General features: G+C 44.7%; 1 protein-coding gene across 1 annotated transcript in view; it reads right to left on the reverse strand.

Annotated features, from left to right (window-relative positions):
- Positions 1-1,991: 1,991 nt before the first annotated feature.
- Positions 1,992-19,153, reverse strand: part of mlh1 (mutL homolog 1, colon cancer, nonpolyposis type 2 (E. coli)) — a 31,490-nt gene continuing 14,328 nt past the window's right edge. The window contains exons 7-19 of the mRNA XM_007904047.2: positions 18,334-18,376; positions 17,350-17,438; positions 16,365-16,477; positions 15,323-15,416; positions 15,079-15,232; positions 14,458-14,798; positions 12,915-13,063; positions 11,937-12,045; positions 7,139-7,202; positions 6,892-7,056; positions 5,207-5,299; positions 3,416-3,538; positions 1,992-2,401 (exon numbers count right to left, since the gene is read on the reverse strand). Coding sequence (XP_007902238.1) covers positions 2,237-2,401; positions 3,416-3,538; positions 5,207-5,299; positions 6,892-7,056; positions 7,139-7,202; positions 11,937-12,045; positions 12,915-13,063; positions 14,458-14,798; positions 15,079-15,232; positions 15,323-15,416; positions 16,365-16,477; positions 17,350-17,438; positions 18,334-18,376 — 1,702 coding nt within the window. The 3' untranslated portion in view covers positions 1,992-2,236. The remainder of the gene's footprint in view (positions 2,402-3,415; positions 3,539-5,206; positions 5,300-6,891; positions 7,057-7,138; positions 7,203-11,936; positions 12,046-12,914; positions 13,064-14,457; positions 14,799-15,078; positions 15,233-15,322; positions 15,417-16,364; positions 16,478-17,349; positions 17,439-18,333; positions 18,377-19,153) is intronic.

Below are 19,153 nucleotides of genomic sequence, written 5' to 3' on the forward strand. Positions count from 1 at the left end.
CTGTAGATTAAGGTTTCATCACCTTTGGGATTTGTTTACAAAGATCTGATCTGTTTTTTCAGATTTTCTTCGCTGTTCACAGATACACTAGCATTTAATTTTGCACAAGATATATATGCTCAAGATATTAAACAGAAGTGTGACTTAACCTGATCTGAGCAGTGTGCCCAGGAACTGACCAAGTGCCTCATCCAAGTGGGGTGTGATATCCTTTTTGCAACAACTGCTGGAGGATAGTCTTGACTTCCCAGTAACACACTAACCATTATTACTGTGTTAATCATCAGCAACTTGTACTTATATAGCGCCCTCCACGCAGGGCATCGTCTCAGAGTGCTTAATCAATCATCGCAAATACAGTGTTGGGTTTTGAACTTAGAACCTGATTGTTATTCTTGTGGGGCTTTCTTTATGAAATATCTTCAGCAAAGTTTTTGTGTACCAAGAATGTAAAGCATTCTTCAGCCAATGCTCACAAAAACGTGACTACAAATGGGATTAGAACATCAAAATGAAAGCATATTCATTACACAAAGTTATCGCAAGCGAGTTCAAGGGTTTCTTTAGTTGTGACTTCAGCTTTTACATTGCACCTCAGAGCGACAACACTACAATCAATAGTTCAACTGCTGCTTATTCATTTGAAAACCACAAGGTTTCTGTTTGCAGAATCTATCCTGTCATTTCACAAAGGCTGCCACAGGATCATGCTCAAAACTGTTGCAAGCTTCCGAATTACCCCCTCCCTCACGGATGCGGAAATAATGGTAACTTTTGCCCACAAATGCAGTGATTCCACTTCACAATAAATCCAGTGAAGCGCTTTGGGATGTGCTCGTAATGTGAAGGGCACTATTACCAAATGCAAGAATTATTAATGGTAGTGCAAACTACTGAGATATGCCTGCAGAGCAGGTAACTCTGGCCCTGGTTGCGCTGCTGTGTTTTATGTAGCGAGTCACGGAAAGCAAACATTAAAATATCCTCATTATGTGTGAAACATATGTTGGAATTTTGCTTTGTTCTGATTTTCCTCTTTTTCATTCAATGTGTCAAAAGCCACTAGAGATTCTGAACCTGGAAGCGTTGGGGGAATCTACCAGTTGCCCTTGATAAGCATTCAATGGAAGTTCAGCAAAAGGCTAAAGTGAGATTATTTTGGTGATGTTATAATAGAGGCTTGTAATTCATTGCCCAGGTAGCCATTACTCTATTTTCAGTCTCATTAAACAGCTGGTTTGAACTGGTCATTAATTTGTGTTAGTTACTTCTGCATGTTCCTGACCTATACTTAAGGAGTCTATGTGGTACTGTATAAAATAAGAACTTGTAGCCTTCTAAGCTGCTACCATGTGTGAAAGGGATCTCTATAAATCCAGATTGCAGTTTTATGGCATGTTATTCACATTGTTGTTCTGTGTGGAAAAGGATCCTATCTGGAATTGTAAGATTTGACCCATTATCTGGCAGCAGTTGTAGACAATCCCATTCTGCAAGTGCTTCTCTGAGCCAACTGCAGAGCATGCTAAAACACAGCAAAAATACATCACTAGAGAACTGTGATAAACACTGAACGTTCATTTAGACCTGTGGTGGACAGAGTGGTTAATTCCACTACTGGCCTTACCTTCGAACCCAACAACATCTCACTCTGGATGTGTGGAAGGTCCTCTTGCTAGTCACACTGCTGCATTGTTCAAATGGTTTAAGTCTCAGCTTTCGTGCAAGGACTGTTCACCTGAGAAATTGTGAAAAAATATATTGAAGCAGAAATTAAAAAAAAGGTGCATAATTGGTACCATCCAAATGAGCAGGTGCTAGGATGGTGCTGAAGACAGTGCTATGGTATGGAGTTGCAGCACTGCAAGAACTGACATCTTACCCCAAGCATCTGGTTGGAAAGAACTGAAAAAAATTATACCAAAGTGGAGTTGATTGTAGCAAATCACAGTCCTTTACTTTGGTGTATTGTGCTAAACACAGAGTCAGACTCAGTATTAACCATTTATTTAGAAAGTAGTTGCTTAGGTAATCATCTACAAAAAGAATGCAGATTCAGTACAGGTCACATTATTGTATTAGTTTATGCAATAACCAAACTTTCCCATTTTGAATTGAAAGAAAATATTGCATAATGTGAAAAATAAATAAAGAACATGGTATATAAAAATTATACAAAATATATTCTTCACTCAACCCACCCACACAAATGTTTCATAGGCCCATTGAGAATCAGTTAACACCTCTCAAATACTTTGTATAGGTCTGGGAGATTGGCAAGCTGCAGAATTGTTCCATCCTCTGTAAAGCGCTTGGGAGGAAGGAGGCGAGTCCGGAAAGCTTTGGAGACCACATGCTCCACAGTCCATTTCCAACTTGTGTCGCTGCCCAGAACCTCTGGCTAAAAACAAATCACATGTTTAACAGAAATAGCTTTCAGTTAGCAGTAGAAGCACTAACATGCTGGTTTTCCAACCTTTAAAATGGCCAATTTAATTTGTTTGTGGAAACCTGCCACAATTCACAGAATCGTAACAAATCACACATTGGTGCCAATAATTAAAAAATACCTCCAAATGTTTCAGAGAGTTTGCAATCTAAGTCAATACCACCAATTGTATTGTCCATCCTAACATCCAGTCAGTGTTGACAGCTGATTTATAGTGGTGCCCTCTCAGTAATATGCAGAAATTATCCTTCACTGTTCCAGAAAAGACTAACTATAAAAGGTCTAGAAAAGACTACATTCAATTAATAATGTCTTTACAATTTTAAGCAATGTGTAAAACGTGTGGAATAACTGAAACTCAGAATGTTAACAGCACAGAATTAGGCCCAGATGATTTTCTCCACATGAGCCACCTTGACTAATCCCACTCCTGCTTGCTCCCCTTTAGGACACGGAAACCCTATCATTGAGCTTTAACTCACTTACAGGCCAAGTCTACTCTGGACTTGTGCTGACTAGAAGCATTGTACACCCGGTTTCTGGTGTTGAATGCGCAGCTTCCCGCACTACATAGTGGCTTATTTCCGGGTTGACAAGCCACATAGCCTCTGACGTCATTTCTTGCCCATATGAAGAACCGCTAACATCACTCCCTGTCTGCTGTGCACGCGCACTCTGTGCTGTTGACATCACTTCACACAGGAAGACAAGTCAGCCATTGTTTTGAGCCTCACTTATAAGGCAGTCACAGATATTAGATCCAATCGACAACACTATAACAAAGTATTCCTTATTTCAAGCACATAAGAAGTGCTGTAGGTGGTGAACTTGCTGGTTGGAGCACAATTCCTGCCAGTCGGGAGTCAGGTTGGTGCTTGGCCATTACAGTCAGTAATATTCTTCCTGGAGAAGCTTTATAAAACATTGAAACTACAGACACAAATCACAACAGCTTGTAAAATGTACCTGCTGGCCCAGACTGGGTGATGCCTGACGCTCATCCAGTATGTATTGGCTTCTGATGGAATAAAACATGCTGCATTCTCTGCTGAAAGTTTCAAAACATTCCTTCTCTTCATCCCAGTTCACCTGCGTATAATAGAAAGGTATTACCCTTTGGGAGTGTTCTATTGTACTTTATGAGGGCATTACTTTGCATTGTCAACAAAACCACGCGAAATCCAGGACACAAAAGCAATGTGTAACTGTCAGTCTCGAGTAAACATTCAATTACTTTGTTCGCTGCAGATTTTTCTGTGTGCAATTTATCTGATTACCTGAATTGCTGTGGAACAGCAATCATATGAGTTTGGCTCAGTTGGTAGCACGGGAGGTTGTGCGTTCAAGTTCCACATAGGAATTTTGAACTCATAGTCTAGGCTGACACTCCAATGTAGGGAACGCTGCACTGTCGCTCTTATAGAGATGTTAAACCAAGATTCAGTCTGCCTGTTCAGGACATTTACCATTAACCATGCCAGTTTCTCCCGGTGTCCCAGACATCAACCCCGCAGAAAATGTGGAGGAATATACTTGTGGAATAAGAATAATCCTTGCATTTCATATAGAACCATTCATGTGGTTGAGATATCTTAAAGCACTTCACAGGATATACTGCAAAGTGAGTTTTACGGGCAAACATTAGTAAGTGCAAACTCGCTTCCACAATTAGAAGTTCTTTGGGACATTTTGATGTAATAAGGTATAATATCAAATGCAAAGATTATTATTATTATGCATTATTCACTACTGAACTTCAGCAGTAATCCTGGGGCCATTCAAATGTCCTGAGCTGCAGTGGAATCAATCAAAGCAATGAACCGTTAGCCAATCTGCCCCTTGATGAGCCGCCGGTTCCACGTGTGGGTTCCAAACTTCCACACATTTGCGGATGACACATAAATCTACTTCTCCAGCTGCAACCCCAGGTCCGCCCATGTTTTCTCTGCTTGTCTGGTGGACATCAGGGCCTGAATGAGCAAAAACTTCCTACAGCTCATTGTTGACAAGATGGAAGCCATACTCATTGGTTCCCGTCAACGTCTTCTATCCCATGGCTCTGACCTCCTCAATCTCCCCGGCCTATCCGTCAGACTTACCGAACAAGTGCAAAACCTAGGCATCAGGTTCGACCCACAGCTGTCTTTTCTTCCCCACATCCGGTCCCTGACCAAGACCACGTTCCTCCACCTCCACCACATTGCGCTGCCTTTGACTGTACCTAACCCCAGATGCAGCCAAAACACTCGTCCATGCGTTTGTCACCTTCCAACTTGACTTCTCAAATGCCCTCTTTGCCGGTCTCCCCAGCTCCACCATGCACAGGATCCAGCTGATCCTCTGCCACCCGCCTACTCATCCACATTAAACTTCATACCCCCATCACACCAGTTCTAGCCAGGCTCCCCGGGCTCCCTATCACCGAACGGATCGATTTCAAGATCCTCACACTCGTTTTCAATGCCCTGGCACCTCTTTACCTCTCCAACCTTCTTAACCCACAACCCACTGCCTCCAGTTGACTGGCACCGGCCTTCTGCATGAGGGTTCCACCATTGGTGGCCATGCTTTCAGCCACTTCGCCCCGAAACTCACTCCCTGGCTCAGCGTCGTGCTCCGCCATTGTTGAGCGTTCTGGGACACTACCTGCGTAAGGGACGTTATATAAATGCAAGTTGTTGTTGGGTCAATAACCTCCAATGCTCCTGCTGTAACTGAGCTTTCAATGTGATTGAAGATGAAACACTGAGTACCTACCTCTGTAGCCAGCCGCAGGACAAACATTGGAAGCCCCTCCAAAGCTGGAATGTAGTTCTCCAGGAGTAGAGGTAACCCAGTGAGATTTCCCTCCTGTGAATAATCAGAAATAGAAATATCCCAGAATGGCTGGTTCTTGATCCTCTTCAAAATCATTCACAACCTGCAGTGAGTCACACTCCATGGAAAATAGAAGGGATGTGCTGCTACCAGGTGGTCAGTAACCAGAATGCAGAAAATTAATATTTTATTCAGCTTTTCATTCTTCCCCTCGAGTTTAAGACTTTAAGGTGAAGGGTCAGGACAAGGTGCTTCCCCTTTTAGTCCCGGGAACTTGTGCTACTTGAGTTGTTGCTTCCTGGCTTCGCTCTTTCCCTGCATTCCTGCAATGAAGCCCTCTATCTGGACTGTGCTCTGCTCACAGTACAGAGTCTGCCCTAATCAAAGTCACATACGACATTCTCTCCATCTGTGACCAGGGCTCTCTCTGCCTCCTTGGCCAACTTGTTCTCTCTGCCACCTTTGACACTTCTATTCTTCTCCACCGCTTTTCCTTAGCTCCATCTTCACGATTCTGTCCTTCACTGATTTCACTCTCATCTTTCCCAACCCATCTCCACTTTGTATCTGCCAACAAGACCAACAGTGTTCCTCAGGGCTCTATCCTCGGTCCTCTCTTTATTATGTACATGGTCATCTGTATAGGATGACACACAACTCTACCTCTCTGGCTCCAACCTCAATTCCACTGCTATTCAGACCAATTGTCTGTCAGACATCAAGCCCTATGCGAGAGATAACTTTTTCCAGTTGAATGTCAACATGAATGTCTCCTACTTGGCTCCCTTAAGGCGGGGCAACATTACTATACATGGATGCACACTCTACCTCACTAAATCAACGTCTTGTTCGATGCTCAAATATCGTCAAAACCCCAGATCTAGTTCTTGAGCTATTCAGTCCTCCCCCACCTCTACCTCCACAATATTGTCTGTCTCTGCCACTACATCTCCCCTCAGGCCACCAGACCCTTATCCATTATCTTTATCACATCCAGACTTGACTATTCTCACTCTCTGCTCGCTCGTCTTTCCAAATCTTCCCTTTACATGTTGCGGGGTATTCAGAACTCTGCGGCTTCTCTCCTCTCCAGCAACAAGCTCTGGGAGCCTATTCCCACTCCCCAACCCCAGTCCACCCATCCTTGCCCGGCTCCACTGGCTCCCCATCCCCCAGAGGCAGGATGGCTAACTTGAGGGCCACATATGTAATACAGCACGCAGGATGGCCATCCCTGCCCAGAGGATCGAGTTCAAGATCCCGTTCTCACTTTTAAAGCCCTCCATGGTCTTGCCCCACCCTACCTCTGTGACCTTCTAAAACCCAATCAACCCACCTTTTCCTTCCCTTGGTCGGCCTTGTCCACTCCAGCATCGATGGTCAGGCATTTAGCCTTTCTGTCCCCACTCCATTTCAAGAGTCCCTTCCCCTTTCCTTCACCTCCTTCAAGGTTCATCTCAAAATCTTCCCCTTTGACCGACATTTGCCCGTCCCTACGGCTCCAACCCCCCTTGAATCCATCCCCCAGTTTGGGTGATAACCCTCGACTGTCCATCGCTTTGGGATGTCCTTCCGATGTGAAAGGGCGAAATATAAATGCAATTTTTTGCTGTTGTATTACTAACCCCATCAATCTCAAGTGAAAAATAATCTCGGAGCAATTCACTCTTTTTCTTCAAAAAATCCACAATATACTCTGCCAGTCCCTCCTTGGGGCCATCTTCTTCTGTCCAGCCACTGTCCGGGCTCTCCAGAGCCAGCATGGCCAGTTCATACAAAGGCGCTGGATTCTGAGCCAAGATAAAGAGGTACATCAGTATCTTGTTCTACACTTTTAAAAAAAAGGCAGATATAAATAAGTAACTTACTCACCGACAATCTTAACACTCCAAAATTGCCAAAGTCGAATACTAATATCTGGTAGAACAATTCTTGGCTGAAAGGAAAGCACAAACTGTAAACCATACTTACACAAGAGAGATTACACAAACATGACAGTGTTTCACTCAGTGCTCAGTGCTCTGCAATCACAACATTGAAGCCTTCGGTCACTCAGCTCCAGCTCCACAAGAATTCTCTCCCAAAATTCTGTTGGCTTCAGTTTTCTCTCCCCAACTTCAAAACCCTCTTTAAATAAAACTCTCACTGACCAAATCTTCAGTCAACCCCCCCCCAATTCCCCTCCTCTCCCCTCTGCTTTATCCCATCACATATCACAAAAAAATTTCCTCCCTCTCCCTCTCCAATGCCCTGAAGTCATCTGAACTCCTACACCTCTGGTTTTCCCAGACTGATCTCCCCTCCTCACTCTCTTTTCTCCACAACTCCCTCTCCACCATTCTGGACTCCCTCACTTCCCGAACTGCCTCATACTCCCATAAATCCCCGGTACACCAGCCATCTCCGTTCTCTCAAGGTACAAATGCGAGCTGCTGAACGGGCCTGGACCAAATCCAAACTTAACTGTCCATTGGCAGATTTGGCTTCACCACACCAAGACCTACCGATGCACTCTTACCTCCGCCAAATCCTCCTTGGAGGCAAAGGACAACCCCAGGCTTCTCTTTTCTACCACAAACCATCTCCTTCATCCACCTTCCCATACCTCGCCCATCCTCTCCTCAAACTCCAACTGAGGAGATGCTGGACTTCCTCGAATCTAAAATCGAGGGGATACGTTCAGCCACCTCAGCCCCGTCCACAGCCACCCCCACATCACCTCTCCCTCATGATCCACCCCCACCCATCCCCCCCTATACTCCTTCGACCCTATCTCTCCCTCCTCCCTCACAACTGTCTGCAAACTCAAACCCACCACCTGCTGCCTCGATCCCATCCCCTCCTCATCTCCCAGCTCCACCTTCTGGACCCCTCCTATCCGACGTCATCAACCTCTCCTTGTCCACCGGTTCAGATCCCACCCCCCTAAAAACAGCCGTCATCACCCCCATCCCGAAAAAACCTTCCCTGGACCTATCCCTTCTCTCCAGCTACCGCCCCATCTCTAACCTCCCATTCCTCTCCAAGGTCCTGGAACAAGTCGTCGCGTCCCAGCTCTGCTCCTTTCTCTCTCGCCATTCCCTCTTTGAACCCCTCCAATCCGGCTTCCACGCTGCCCACAGCACGGAAACAGCCCTGGTCAAAGTCACTAATGACATTCTGAACATCTGTGATCAGGATTCCCTCTGCCTCCTTGTCCTCCTCGACCTCTCTGCCGTCTTCGACACTGTTGACCACTCCATCTCATACACCCCCTCGCCTCACTCAATCTTCACGGACCTGCCCTTGCCTGGTTCGATTCCTATCTCTCTCACCTTCTCCACTGTGTTGCCTCTAATGTTTCTCCTCCAGCCCCCACACTGTCACATCTGGCATCCCCCGGGGCTATGCCCTCTCCTCTTTAATATCTACATGCTCCCCCATGGTGACATCATCCGCAGACATGGGGTCAACTTACATATGTATGCGGATGACACCCAACTCTATCGTTCTGCCTCCACCCTCAACTCCAGGGCCACTGCTGTCCTGACAGACTGCCTCTCAGACATCAAGTCCTGGATGAGGGCAAACTTCCTACAGCTGAATGTGAACAAGACTGAGGCCCTCCTGATTGGCTCACACCAGCGCCTCAGCACCTCAGGCTCTGGCAGCATCAACCTCCATGGTTGCACACTTCAACTCACTAAGCCATCAGGAACCTGGGTGTCTTGTTCGACCCGCAACTGTCTTTTCTTCCCCACATCCAAGCCATGACCCGCTCTGCCTTCCCTCACCTCCATAACATCGCCCGATTCCGCCACTACCTCACCCCTCAGGCCACTGAAACTCTTGTTCATGCCTTCATCACCTCCAGGCTCGACTATGCAAACGTCCTGCTTGTCGGTCTTCCCAACTCCTCCCTCCACAGGCTGCAGATAATCCAGAACTCTGCAGCCCGTGTCCTCTCCCGCACCAAACTCCGTGACCCCATTTCCCCCATTCTCGCCCGACTCCATTGGCTCCCTATCCTTCAGAGGATCCAGTTCAAAATCCTGGTCCTCACCTACAAAGCCCTCCATGGCCTCACCCCACCCTATCTCTGTGACCTCCTAACCCCTTATCAACCCGCCGGTTCCCTCAGCTCAGCCGGCTCTGGCCTGCTCCACGTCCCCCGCCCCACCCGCCCCACCATTGGCGGGAGACCCTTCAGCCACTCTGCCCTCAACCTCTGGAACTCCATCCCCCAATCACTCTGCCTCACACTCTCCTTAGCCTCCTTCAAGTCCTGCCTCAAAACCCTCCTCTTCGACCATGGTCACCCCCCTTTCCCTCCTCTCCCTTCTCCCCCGATCCCAGCTTGGGTCTGAAATGCTGTACACTGTCCAGCGCCTTGGGACGTCCTCCCGACGTGAAAGGCGCTATACAAATGTAATCTTGTTGTTGTTGCTCACTGATCCCCATCATCATTGTGAAATGCTTTAAGATGTCTATCCACATGAAAGGTGCTATATAAAGTGCAAGCTGCTGTTAAATACCATAGCCACATAACCCTGCAGATTTTGTTGTTAACTTTTTGAGTACATCCTGGTGGATACATTTAGGGAATGGGAGAAGGTAATCGAGGACTGGAGACAGGCAAATGCAACTGCAGTTTGTAAAAAGGAGCATTAAGCAACTCTGTGAACTGCAGGTCAGTGCAACCAACACATACCACAGTTAAAACAGTGGGATATCATCCAGAAGGAAGAACAAACCACTGACAGACAAATGGAATGATGAGAGGGAGTCAGCGTGGCTTTATGAAAGGGAGGCCGGACTTGACAGATTTTAGACCTTTGAAGGACTGACTAAACCTGTGGATAAGGGTTATTCGATAGACGTTATATATAATCCTTTAATTTGTATTTGATATAGTGCCTTATCATGTTGTTGAGACATCTCAAAGTGTTTCATAGGATTTACCATACAAAACTTGCATTTATATAGTGCCCTTCACACTGTACGGCATCTTAGAGCAGTTAACAGTGGCAGAGCCGATGCCGAGCCAGGGGGAGGGGGAAGGTGACCATAGGCACGGTCGAAGAGGAAGGTGAACTGAAAAGGGAGAGAGAGGGGACAAGGCAAAGGGTTTGAGGGAGAGAGTTCCACAGCTTCGGGGTATTCAGATCTCTCCAGCACCAAGCTCTGGGAGTGGCTGAAAGTAAGGCTGCCGATGTTGGGGCAGAGGGTCCAGGGGACTGGCTGGAGCCAGTTGAACGGAGGCAGCGGGTAGTGGTGTAGGGCGAGAGTGTAGTTTGGGGAGACACGGGGATGCCAGGACGTGAAGGGATTTAAAAACAAGAGTGAGGGTCTTGAAATTGATCCGTTCTTTGACAAGGAGCCAATGGAGTTTGACAAAGACTGGGGTAATGGAGGTGCGGAGTTTAGTGCGGGTGAAAATGCCATCCATTTCACATTGACCGTAAAATGGATTGATTGCGTATTTTGTGGGCGAAACGCGGCAGCCAGTTGCACACAGCAGTGTCCCACAAACAGCCATGAATCGAATGACCAACTTTATTTGGGGGGGATTTTGGATGGCACCTCAGACAATGCAGCACATTCCCAGTACTACATTGGAATGTCAGTATGCACAGTCTATTCTATAAATCTTTTATCTTTTATTTTCTTGCTCTGGCCCTACTGATTTTGATTTGGGTTTTAACACAACTTTTTGACTCATTGCCACCCAGGAGGCTGGTCCACAAGGTTGGAAAGCACAAGAGGAAGGGAAGCTTCTGAAATGGATTATTAATTGGCTGAATGAGTGGATGTCGTGGTGGAAATGCATCTGCACCTAATGAAGGGTTTAGTGGGGTGCCTAACCCATCTCAGCTAGAGAAATGATTGTTTACATTGTACACACTGGTTTGGCAGAAACAAAGTTATTTAACTTTGAAGACAATCTACTGAGTTCCCCTTGACCACGAGTTCATTAACTCAGAGAACTGATCAATTTATCAGGTATATGTGTGTGGGGGAGGGGTTGTATATCACAGGGAACAAGCACAGTCATGGTGGGTCGAACAGTCTCCTTCTGTGCTATAAAATCTCTATGGTGGTAAAACCCAATACAGAGGTTGGGATTCAGAGGTTGAACTGAAAAGAATCTCATAACATAGCAGAGTTATTTGGGAGGACTAGTGAACAGATCACTGAAACCATTAGTCTGTGGCAGAGGTAAGAAGTATATTTGATACAGTGCCTTATCACGCCGTTGAGACGTCTCAAAGAGCTTTACAGAATATATTGGCAAGCGGATTGCCTGTGTATTGTGTGGACGAAACGCAGCAGCCAATTGCACACAGCAGTGTTCCATGAAAGTCATGGATTGAGTTACCAATATTTTTTTTCTTTTCGAGAAATTATTATCCCCAAAAAGCGATCCGCCAATCAACTAAAATGACCGGGCTCTTACTTATTGCTAGGTAAGCAGAGGTGTGTGGAGTAAGGAAACGTGCATAAGGTTTTGCCCTGCCCAGGACTTGATCCCGGGTCGTCTTGCTTGCAAGGCAAGAGCGCTAACCACTACGCTACAGGACTCCATTTTTATGATAAAAATCTTCTCTGCGCCCACGTCCTCTTTACACCCCCATTAGTCACATCTCCCAGTCGTTGCCCGAATGGTGTTTAAAGGTTTAAGTTTGTTTACCTGAGCTTGGTGAGGTTAATCAGGTAAAGTTTGGTCTGGTACTGCACCAATGTCCATTGAGGGTTTACACAGCCCACAAATGAATGGTTCCTCAGCATATCTTGCAGACCTTAAGATAAAGTTACAAACGGGTCACTCATTACAAATCAAATCTTTAACTCTGCGCCTCTCCCCCTCCCCCACCATGTATTATCTGGCATTAGAGCCACGAGTGCCAGGAGCACCTTGTTCAGTCTTTATGTGTTAAGGGCAGATAGAAAGGATCAGTAGGCTATTTGATCACAGGAGGCTTCGCAGTTAAGAGCATTCATCTTCTATTTCAGTGTTTACACACACACTTTAAAACAGGAAAGCACTAGATAGCAATCACAACCAGAATCCTGGATGAGGTTTCTCTCTTCCTGAAGCAGGATTATATAACAGGTTTTCTGAGGTGCCACATCATCACCTTGGCCGACAGAAGCTAAACCACAGTGTGTAGTTTGGGAGCAGATAATCCCAACAATAGGGCTCATATGGAGAGTGATCTTTGGACTTGTATTCTACAATATGGGAAAAGTTTTAAAAAGGAACCAGACAAGTTTCTGTCAACTAAAAGGATTCAGGGTTATTAGTGACAACTTTAGAGACAGAAACATTGAGAACATCTATTAGAATTGGATGGGATTATATTGGATTATTGTACATAGGAATAGACTATTTGACCTAATGCTGTATCACGTACTATAGGCTGCCCTAATTCCAGTTCTCTGAATTCTCACATGTACTTTAAAATTGCTACTTCCCATATCTTTTTTGAATTCCTGGCTTGAACTCTTACCTATGGCTTTGATATGGTAGTGTGCACCACAATCATACAGCCTGGACACAGTGCTCTCCAGTCCGAAATGATTACTATGTAACTCAGCAAAGGTGGTGCATTCATTTATTGAGTCACAGTCAGCGTTAGACCCTGCGCCACTATAGGGAAGCCTGTACCTGTGTGAGACTGGGTGTTGATTTCGTCTTGTAATGCCAGCACACTGGTGAGGTTAATAATCCGGCGTTTGGGGAGCTGAGCAGCTGCCGTTTCACTGCTGGAGTTGTCTACCTTCATCTCCACTTCTGAATCTGCTCTTGCCCTCTTCCTACCAAAAAAAATGTTTTGAATGAATGCCAATTTATTCCAATAATTATAATGAAAATAATCCTTGCATTTGATTTAATGCCTTCTCACATCTTTGAGACGTCTTAGAGTGCTTCACTGTAAGGTGGATTGACTGTGCATTCTGTTTTAAGATCCATTGTACTCATCCTCCAACTCTCCTCTCCCCGAATATCCTGGTTACTTTTAGGAGAACCATCCAGTTGGAAAGCAGAGATTCTTAACCTGGAACCAGCTCCCATCATATCACCAGCAGCTCCCGTCTCTAACTCATTCAAAGATGATATTGTGGACAGATCTAGTGGAGAGCTGCGGTGTGAGTGGGGCAGGGCAGAAAATAGCTCCTTGGCCTGAACCGGCAAATGACAATTGACAGCTGGTTTCAGGGACATGGACTGTTCATTGAAAGTGGGAGAACCTCTTAACCTGACACATAGCTCAAGGTGACGATCTCTAAATAACAACTTACACTTATACATCATCCCTCACATAGTCTTGGGAGAGCATTACAATAACAGGGCGGACACCAGGTTGGGGCAGGGGAGGAGGGGTGGACCGTAGGCACCGTCAAAGAGGTAGGTTTTAACCTCGTTGAGCTCTCAGTCTCTAGTGAGTTTGCTGGAGTTGGTAAGCTAATGTCATTTACCTCCTCCATCTCAAGTCCTGATACCAAACTGCACCAGTGCTGGTCATGGCCTGCCCAGCCTCTGCTCTGCTCACTGGCTTGAAAACAGATACAGATAGAGATGGGGCGAGGCAGAGGTTTGAGGGAGTTCCAGAGGTTGGGGTGTAGAATTGGAAAACTTGGCCACAGGTAGTAGAGTGGGGGATGTGTAGCAAGCCGAGTTACCTGATCAGAGGAGCGCGGGAGGAGAAGATCAGAGGAGCTAGGGCATGAAATAATTTGTAGGTGAGGGTGAGGGCCCTGAAGTTGATCCACTGAAAGACAGGGAGCCAGTGGAGCCTGGCGAGGACTGGGGTGATGGACATATGGAGTTTAGTGTTGGTCAGGAGGTGGGTGGAATTTGGGATGAGCTGAAGTTGAAGGATGGTGGATCTAGGGAGACCAGACCAGGAAGTTTGAAAATTCCTGCCAGGAGGTGGTTAAAGTGTGGCTAGGGATTTGGATCGGATTTAGCGTGAGGTAGGGACAGAGACGGACAATGTGGCAGAGGTGGAAAAAAGCAGTCTTGATCAGAGACTGACCAGAGAAATAACAGACGTATCCACAGCACACCACTTAGTACTGCACAGTCGAATTACTGTAAATTCCAACGCCACTCTTAAAACACCTCTGCAGCCATAAGTCCCTGCAAAAAATGTCCAAGGGTTTTATTGCAAGTGCAAATCACATTCACTTTGATAGTTAGCATTTACCTGGACAATGAATTAGTTGAGGCTTTGCTGCATGACTGTATAGGGTCCTCCTCAAACTTTGTTGAGCTCTCAGTCTCTAGAGAATTTGCTGGAGCTGGTAAGGCAGTGTCATTTACCTCCTCCATCTCACAGTCCTGACCCCAAGCCACACCAGTGCTGTTCGTGGCCTGCCCAGCCTGTGCTCTGCACACTGGCTGAAGGAAGGCATCCAGCTTCTGCTCCCTGGAATCTGTCCGCACCATCTGGTGAGCGTATAGCTTGTCACCAGAGTCTTGAGCTGCTGATGCCGTTGAAGGTTTGACAATTTCATCCGAGGCTATGGAAGAGCCTGGCAGCAGTGTCTAAGAAGATTTGTGAAAAACAATTATTAAACAGATGCAAAGACAACTTCCACACTAATAATAAATAATCCTTACATTTGATAAAGTGTCTTATCAAGCCGTTGAGACGCGCACATTTAACCCAATTTAATGCAAGGACATTGGTGGATGGTGTGGTAGGGTTAGAAATGGAAGCCTCAGAATATCTTCAGGAAGAGAAGAAAATTGGGTGGGGGTGCTGGGGAAAAAAAAGACAACAATATGTATAAAAAGATCTGCTGAACGAAGAAGTGTCACTGACCTGGGTGAAATAGGTCCTGGAGGAATTGGAGCCGAGGAGTTTGCTCTCGATGTGCTGCTGCACACGCTCAATGATATTCTCCTCGTACAGGAAGTGAACCTCGTGCTTGGTGGGATGGACGTTCACGTCCACATTCTGTGGCTGTATTTCAAGACTTAAACCAAAGAACACAGAGAGCTGAACGTTAATAAACCAAAGAGAAGCTCGCAACAACTGCACACCCTTCCCTGTCCTTTATATTTACCTCAGGTACAGGAATGGGTGTGTATTTTTTGGAAGGTACGCTGCATAGACGGCTTCTATTGCTTTTCGCAAAGTGCTAGATTCCACCAAGCGATCTTTAAAAAAAACACACAAAAAAATATCCTGAGTAAGTTGTGGTGATATCGAAAATTGAGGAAATTGAGGGTTATCCAAATGACAGGTTCAAAATAATTGACAAAGTAAATAAGCATTCAGCTGCACAAACATTTCTGTAAAGAAGGAGCAGTAAGAAACTGCAGGAAGCCATATACAGAATCAATTGAGGTGTTTACGAGGGAGAGATAACTATTTGATAAAGATAGAATAGAGGAAACGTAGCGAAATGCAAATCAAGGCAGAACATGCTCAATGGGCTGAATGGATTCCTTCTATTCCTGAGGAAAATCATACTATTTAAAAAGAACAATCCCAAAGAATAGGGCTCGTATGGAGAGTTCCACATTAATTATTCCACGGTTAGTTAACATTGAAACATTGTCAAGTGCAAAAATAACAAAATAAATGTATAACATCAGCAATCTTTTATTTCTGAATCTTTTAAAACAAACCTGTGAATTAACTGGATATAATAAATAATAAACACTCCTCACAATCTGGCCAAAGGCACTTCAGAGGCTGTCTAAGTTTCAATCCCCATCTTCCCTGAATCTGAAGCAACCAGAGTAAAATCTCACCCTCCCAAACATAATAATAATCTTGCATTTCATATAGCGCCTTATCACGTCATTGAGACATCTCAAAGCGCTTCACAGAATATACAATAAAGTGTAGTGATTGTGTATTTTGGGGTGAAACGGGGCAACCATTTGCTATCAGCAATGTCCACAAACAGCCATTTGCTGTCCTGTATCCTCACAAAGCCAATTTATCCAGTGAACTTGACTTTTGTGCAGGGACTCTCAGCATTTAGTAAGATGTACTGTACAATCAGGCAGCTAGGCATGCAATAGAATAGAGAGGAACAATGAGGATCAGAGACAAATTTGTTTGCAGTAACTTGTTTTTAAAAAATAAACACTTACGATTGATGAAGAGCAAAAAGATGCACTTTTTCACAGAATAATTTGCATTGGATATATAACCTTTCATCTTGAAAGCTAATTTTGGATCTTCAAGACCCACTTCAATCAATTCTCTGTAGAGGAAACAAATGATAATGAAAGGTGAAATGTAGGTTCCCTCTAATGCTCTCCCTCCTCTGTTGAAGCCATGCCATTGACTTGTATTGAGTTACAGTTCCATACCTAATGAATTTGCTTTACCACCTCATCCAAGCAATCACTCATTACATTTAAGGAATGAGGTCAGCAATGACTCAAGCATAAGGGCATCACAGCCAAGTGTGATCCTGCACTCACATCATCCCAGCTGCCAGTAGAGATGACTGGGAAACAAGTGGGAACGGAATCACAGGCTGATTTCTCTCCCAACTCCAGGAATACGGAGGACTTAGAACAATGGTGTCCAACGTTTATCGGCCAAGAAAGTAAATGTTCTTGATTGAATATTTCTTGATTTATGCCATGAATCAAGAAATAACCAATCAAGAAATAAAACTGAAAACACATTACTGATTTGACACAGACGTACCTAGACTCTTGCGAATGTTCGGGGGGGGGGGGTGGGGACTTTTTGACGGCCTGCTGACCATTTCCAGCCCGTGGCTACAACACTGCCATAGACTCTTGCAATCATCTGCTCGCACCAAATAATTCATACAGAGACCTAACACTTGACTACCATTTAACAGTAGAAATTTAGTGTTGGGGAAATCACAATCTCAACTGAGTTAGGAGGGGAGAAACTAGGTGGTGGTGGCAAGAGAGAAGGGGAAATGTTCCAAGGTTACTCCATTATTTCACCTTGACGTGTGTGCCATGGGGGGTAGGGGGGAGTGAGGGGGACAGGAAAGGGGGATGTGCTAAAAAAAGATTTTTTTAAAAAAAGGCTAAGCAATTTTATTTTAAAAGATTTCCACCTCAATTTATAATTTAGAACTCATCATACCTGCTGACAGCGTTTCCATAGATTGTTCGGATATTGTCCAAGGTTGAAGCATTTAATAAAGTCCTTACATCAGCCATAGTTCCACCATGCTAGACAGAACACAACAAACACTCATTATTAACATTTCAAACACTGCTATCAACATTCAACTTTTCAAACCCCACCAAAAAAAAATTAGAGATAAAGTTGTTCTGGAGAAAGTAAGTTCATGCCACCCTAAAGTAATTGAGACCGTATGGATGATTATTAGGACAAACTGTAAAATCCAGTGATTTTTTTGGGGTGAATGTGCAATATTCACCGCTGGGAAATCACATTTCTTTTGCATCCAATACCCACATCAAACACAATAGGTCAAAGTAACTCTTCCCCAACTTTTCTCTTTCCCTGCCCCCCACCCACCCCAATAAAGCCCCTTCTCCTCAATCTCAGAAGAGCACCTTGCAGCAACAAACCAGAGCCAATGGGGGGAAAATGCAATGTTTCATAGCACATTCAATGTGATAATTACCACCGTACTTTCAGTTCAGAGCCACTTCGCTCTCACACAATGGTTGGAACCGAAAACAGTCCCAAACCATTTGCAATTGTAATCTTGATTTCCACTAGTTGTCACTCTGTTTGTTTCTGAACTGAAAGGTGTTTCAGTGTCACTTCATGAAGAACATTGGACCACTGTACTTTACAATGGCATTTTGGATTATTATGGTGCCTGTCGCACTCTGTAATTTTGCCTGTGCATTTGCCGTTAAAGCCTCAGGAAACATCTGCGGGAAAGGGAAATTTTCTCCCCGTTGGGAAATGTACCAATTTGTCAGTGAACGCTTAAGTTTTTGGAAATTCCATGTTAGGCACACCTCAAGTCCAGTCATTTGTCCAGAAAGGAAACAAAAATTGGGGATTCCTCTTTAGCAGGGACCAGCCTGAACTCTCAACTCAGACATTTCAGTACGAACAAGATCCGGTTCATCGTTCAATACCCACCTTCTTCACAGCAAAGCTCACCCCTGAATTGTGAATAGCATACCTACAAAGAAAAGTTTATGGAACATGATGAATGAACAAATGCAACAGATATACTTTATTATTTCATAAAATATATTTCCAAGCTCCAATTGTCTCCTTTCTCTACACAGAAACAGGAGTAGGCCACTCACCCTCCAGTGCTTATTGTGCTAGCTAATTTTATATTAGCAGTTCTTTATATTTTTAATCCCAGTTCCCTGTTTTTTCTCCGTATCCCTTAATCCCTTTTGAAATGTTATGTATTGAAGCTGGTGTAATATTTCCCAGTGCTGAAATACAGTCAACCTTCAGTATCTTGCCAAGTGGCCGACATTCTTCAATTGTGAGCGTAAATATGTTGTCTTTATACGTAAAAACAAAGGCATTCATCATTGCTGTGTAAATTGGCTGCCGCATTGGCCTACACAACACACAGACACTCCACGTTACTGCATATTCTTTGAAGTGCTTTGGGACATTGTTAGAATATACACTTTTTGTATATTGCTAGAATCATAATAGATGTTGTGAATGGGTTAACTTTTAAGTTAAGTGTGGGAGACAACTGGACTGACAGTCATGGGATAGGACACATCTGGTTTTCTCTGTTTTTGAAAGAATAACAGACAGGGGCAGGGGATCTCGACTGAGTAATAAGTCGCTAGATTCTGACAGGGCCAACCGACAGAAGGCAACCCTCAAGAATAGAAACTAATGAGCAAGTTGCTTAAACTAGAGGACCTTGGTACCATCCCGGGATCCTGATAAGAAATAACCAGTCACTTAAAAGGAATATACT

Source organism: Callorhinchus milii, unplaced genomic scaffold (assembly GCF_018977255.1).
Source record: "Callorhinchus milii isolate IMCB2004 unplaced genomic scaffold, IMCB_Cmil_1.0 Scaffold2, whole genome shotgun sequence".
Lineage (NCBI taxonomy): Eukaryota > Metazoa > Chordata > Chondrichthyes > Chimaeriformes > Callorhinchidae > Callorhinchus > Callorhinchus milii.